Source organism: Impatiens glandulifera, chromosome 1 (genome assembly GCF_907164915.1).
Source record: "Impatiens glandulifera chromosome 1, dImpGla2.1, whole genome shotgun sequence".
NCBI classification, from domain to species: Eukaryota; Viridiplantae; Streptophyta; class Magnoliopsida; order Ericales; family Balsaminaceae; genus Impatiens; species Impatiens glandulifera.
The window spans coordinates 115052601-115057154 of record NC_061862.1 but is presented as its reverse complement, the minus strand read 5'-3'; the positions used below and the strand labels follow the sequence as shown (position 1 = coordinate 115057154).

The window sequence follows — 4554 nt, the reverse complement described above, 5'->3', positions numbered from 1 at the left end:
ATGATAATAAGTAGGCATATCAGTAGGCGCGGTTCTGAAGAATATATAAGAATAAAATTAAAACAAATCCCAAGTTAACACGAGGGGAATTTATATTAAAATAAAAATAATGATAAAATAAAATAAAAAATTCTTTTGATGAAGAACATAGATTATATTATTGTGTTATAGTTTTTGTGAAATGTTTTTAGTTAAGATAAATTTTAAGAAAAAAACTCACTTAGACGTATTTTAAATCCTGACTTCGTCTTTGTCCGTAACAATTTTATGGTGAAGTATCATTATATTATAGAAGAATCAATTAGAAGAGAACAATACTTTCACAAAGAAACCCTAAATTCACTACATTCTTTTTTATTACAAGTTTAACATCTTGGATTAGAGTTTTCATAGGCATGATGGATTTGAATATTTTCTAAAAAGATTTTGCAACCTGCACATAAACTTTATCTCTAAAAACCTCCTCATTTCATCTGTAATGTTTTGGGTTTTAGAACAAATATATATATATTATTTATAATCATCATTACACAGTTATTGATAAAATATTATTCTGCTACAGAACATGTACAAATTTCAATATAATATTTATATAAATGTGTGGTTTACATCTCTTGCAAGCAAACAAATATCCGGGTCAACAAGACACTGACCAGAAAGAATCAGCCATTGACCGCAATGTCTGAACCGTGGGACTCAGCCAGGCCACCGTCCTTAACCGATTCCTTAACCTTGACTTTTCCATTGCTCTCATCTGTCTGATTTTTGCTCTTGAGAGGGCTGGTGGGAGCACTTTTTCCATCCTTAATAGTTCCCAGACTGTGTCTAGTGGCTCTTGAGCAAACCGGTGGGGTTCCCTCTGGAGAAGTGGCAAGTGAATCGCCAAAGCTCTTCCTTCTCGATAGATTTGGCGATTTGGGCCGCGTTAGTGGCTTCTGCATGCCCACAGTTCACAAAATCAATGTCATATTTTTCTATCTAGCTTAAGAAAGATTTGAAACAGTAGTTTTGTTTTGTAGACAGCTTTGTTTTTATGTTGAACGTGATCCTAAGAATCGAGAGTTTTGTTTGTAAAAATCACTAATAATAAGACTATTATCCAGAAACAAATCTTTATATGAAATGAAGAAAAACTATGATATATCATATAATAGACTAATAGTATAATTTTGATTATATTCAGGAAAATTATTTGTATATTAAATTAAATAAAAAAATTAGAATTTACTTTTTAGAGTATGGTATCACAACCCTCGTAAGCCAAAACTCCTTTAACAAAGGCAGATCTAACCATAAGATTTTGTATGTGTAGGACAGTAAGGACGACAATTTCCGTCGCTAAAGGATATGTTTTGTTTTTTACCCATGTTTGTAGGCCGCAGGGCCGGAGCCAAATACAAGCCGGCCCGGGCTGTAGCCTTAAACGGCCTGTATGTATTTCATCAATAACGACGGTAAATTACCGTCGTTATTGGTTATTTTCCGTCGCTAAAAGGCATTGGTGACAGCAAACTATAAAACTAACTCCGATAGATTTTTTTAATAAAAAATTAGCCCGGGTAGGTTTCAAATCCTGGCTCCGCCCCTGGTAGGCCGTTAGATTTTGTAAAAAAATTTTAGCCCGGGTAGATTTTTTCTTAATATTATTATCTTTGTAGTTCGGATAGATTTTGTGAAAAGATTTTATAGCCTGGATATCTAACTGGAATAACTTATCTATAATAATTTGATCATTCTCCCCAAACAAAATAAAAGAAAATTTTGGCTGCCTATTACCTTTTTAAGTTGACGCTTAGGTGGAGGTACTTCATGATAAAAACTGGGAACTGGATTAGCTTTGAACACCAATGTCTTTCTCAGCTCTTTAATGGCTGCTTCATCTTCCTCCTAAAACATATACAAAAAAGTTCATATATGTCACTGGAATTTTCATCATAGGATAGATATACCCTTTTAGAAAGAATGGCCTTGTTTCTTTGATCTTGAGTTATTTGAAGTTATTTTCAAATAATCTTATTTTATTAGGTTGGTTATAAAAAGTCAAATTATTTGGGTAAAAAGACACCAAGGATACAAATATGTAACAAAAAAAAATATATAATAATTTAGTATTTTAGTTTATGATTTGAAGTTTGAACAAGTCAAGTTGGGAATATTGATGCATTCATTCATTAATTAACCTTAGTCTTAGCCTCATATTCCAGCTTCTCTGCCTCCAGAGCCTGATGTTTTTCCTCCAATTTTGTGTAAAACTCTTTGCGTTTCTCCAAACGTTCGACGCATTTAAACACAGGTGCAATAGGTACAGTTGGCTTGAAGCCTGTCGAACGAACAGATGCTGCAGCTCTAAATCGGGCTAAGGACAGGCACACTTCCAGTTCTAAATAGATATAGAGAATGAATAACGATAATGAAATTTAAAATATGAAAAATCATCTTTCAAAAGACTATCCAATATAAGATAAAAAAAAAAGTATAGAGACGATGAAGGATACGATGAAGCTACGGAAACATCGTCTTCCTGGTCGTCATTTCTATTTTCATCTTCATGAAAAGACATCCTTGAGACTGTTGGAAGGTTGGGCTGTCACAAAATCACAGATGCATGCAGGGGGATATTTAAGATACGAAAAACCTTTTTGTATTTATTAGAACAATAAATAGTGCATATTCATGTATACAACCCCGTCGATACAAACAACAACCACCACATGGAACTATTCGTCTAGTCTAAGATAAAGGGAAAGTGAGAAACATTGAGGACAAGAATTTCAAAATGTTGGTAGTACATTAGAATGGTTTTCTTTTTGTAAACAGATGTTTGGTATAGCTTTCATGCAACTCAACTAATTCCTTGTAGGTACATGCATGTGTTCACTGTCATGACATGTCACTTGAATCTAGTGCTTTTAAAAAGGAATGGAACTTGATATAAACCCTTTAGAAGAAACTTATTGCCACTTGAGTAGTGAAAGAATGAGTATAATTGTAATGAGTGAATGAACTTGTATGATGCCATATAATTAAATAAATTCGCTACTATTCTCCTTCTTAATCCTTTATTGTTTTTCAAATACCTAATTTAGAATGAAAAGAATAGAGAGAATAAATAAAAATATATTAAAAAAAGTTATTAAAGAGAAAAATATCGTTAAAATTAAATGTTAGAGAAGTTAGATAATGAAAAGATTGTATAAAAATGTGAAATATATTTTTTAATTATTTTTTTTTGGAATTCTTAGGCCTTGTTCGGATTTGGGTTTTCCAAATAACCCAACCAAATCAATTGTCACTTCACTTCCCATCTCATTCTTCAAATCAATCAAGTCATTAACCAAAATACTAAAATACCCTTTATTTTAAATTATAATTATTTATTTTATTTATATATATCAATACCATTTAAGTTTTTTTATAAAAAAAAAAACATTATCATTTTCTTAAAATCATCACCATTCATTATCAATAATCATTTTTCTCTCTCTAGGTTATTTAAATAACCTGGACTGAACAACGTTTAAATTATTATAATAGATTATTATCCAAATGTTAATAATAAGCTGAACTTATAAATTGAATCAAATAGATATCATCAACAACCAATGAAAAGGAAAGGGAAAATCATATCAAAATCATACAGAAGAGCAGACGTTGTTCCCAGAAATTTTGGTAAAGAAAATCCCACAAGAACAACAGCCATTTGAAAAGAAGAAGAAAGAAGGTAGTACGTACCAGTTTCTGCAGCTGCAGCTTCGATCTGATTGATACACAGAATGAAGAGAGAAAGACCCAGAATTGGAGCTCGCCCACAAGAAACGAAAACACCAGCCCCACTTTCTCTTTCTCTCACTAAAAAAAGAAGAAAACGGAAATGGCGCTCTTACAATTCCACGAATGTTTTCTTCCCTTGAGGAATATTGTTTTAATTCTGTGGCATGTCTATAAAACAGCAATAATCGCCGCTCAGCTTCTGACAAATATAGCAACTGCATGCCCATGGACAAATATATAGCTTAATTTTGCTGCTTCTGATCATCGCCTTAATTTAGTGATTAGTTCTACACAAATTCATTTTATTTGGCTTATTATAAACCCTAACATACATCGTTTGATTACAACAATTAATTAAATATATCTAAATAAAGAGTAAGACAATAATTAATGTCATTCTAACCGTAATAATAATATACCAAAATAAGTATTTTAAACATCATATATAGTTAATATTAAAGTTTCAAAAGATATTTTTAATTTTTAATTAATAACTAAGTTTATGTGTTTTAAAAATTATATGGATAAATTTCAAATCAATTCAAATTTAATGTATAAACAAATGTCTCTCCCTAAATTGATTAAATCTTATATGCACCTATTTAGAAACACTTAGAAATTAGGTTGAGTTAAAACGAAAATAAATATTATTATATTTGTTAATTTTAATTAAAATATATTTTAGACCATTATCTCATTTAATTAAACTAATATTTTTATTACGGTTCAAACTATGATTATTTTTAAACAGAGTCAATGTGTTTTTATTAAAAAATGACTAAC

At 30.7% G+C, this 4554-nt stretch overlaps 1 protein-coding gene across 1 annotated transcript; it reads right to left on the bottom strand.

Moving 5' to 3' along the window:
• Positions 1-604: 604 nt before the first annotated feature.
• LOC124940962 (protein WVD2-like 2) lies at positions 605-3998 on the bottom strand. The gene is made up of 5 exons (XM_047481323.1): positions 3885-3998; positions 3639-3757; positions 2181-2385; positions 1777-1887; positions 605-935 (listed from the first exon to the last, which is right to left on the bottom strand). The coding sequence occupies exons 1-5, from the start codon at positions 3996-3998 to the stop codon at positions 663-665; spliced, it is 822 nt and encodes a 273-aa protein (XP_047337279.1). The 3' UTR covers positions 605-662.
• Between the last annotated feature and the right edge of the window lie 556 nt (positions 3999-4554).

Bases quoted from the DNA above. Each gene is read 5' to 3' on its own strand.
- LOC124940962 (XM_047481323.1), bottom strand. From the start codon at position 3,998: ATGGGCATGCAGTTGCTATATTTGTCAGAAGCTGAGCGGCGATTATTG. The intron at 3,758-3,884 runs GTAAGAGCGCCA...TGTATCAATCAG, and splicing joins AAGAAAACATTCGTGGAATT to ATCGAAGCTGCAGCTGCAGA. The intron at 1,888-2,180 runs GTTAATTAATGA...TATATGTTTTAG, and splicing joins AATATGAGGCTAAGACTAAG to GAGGAAGATGAAGCAGCCAT.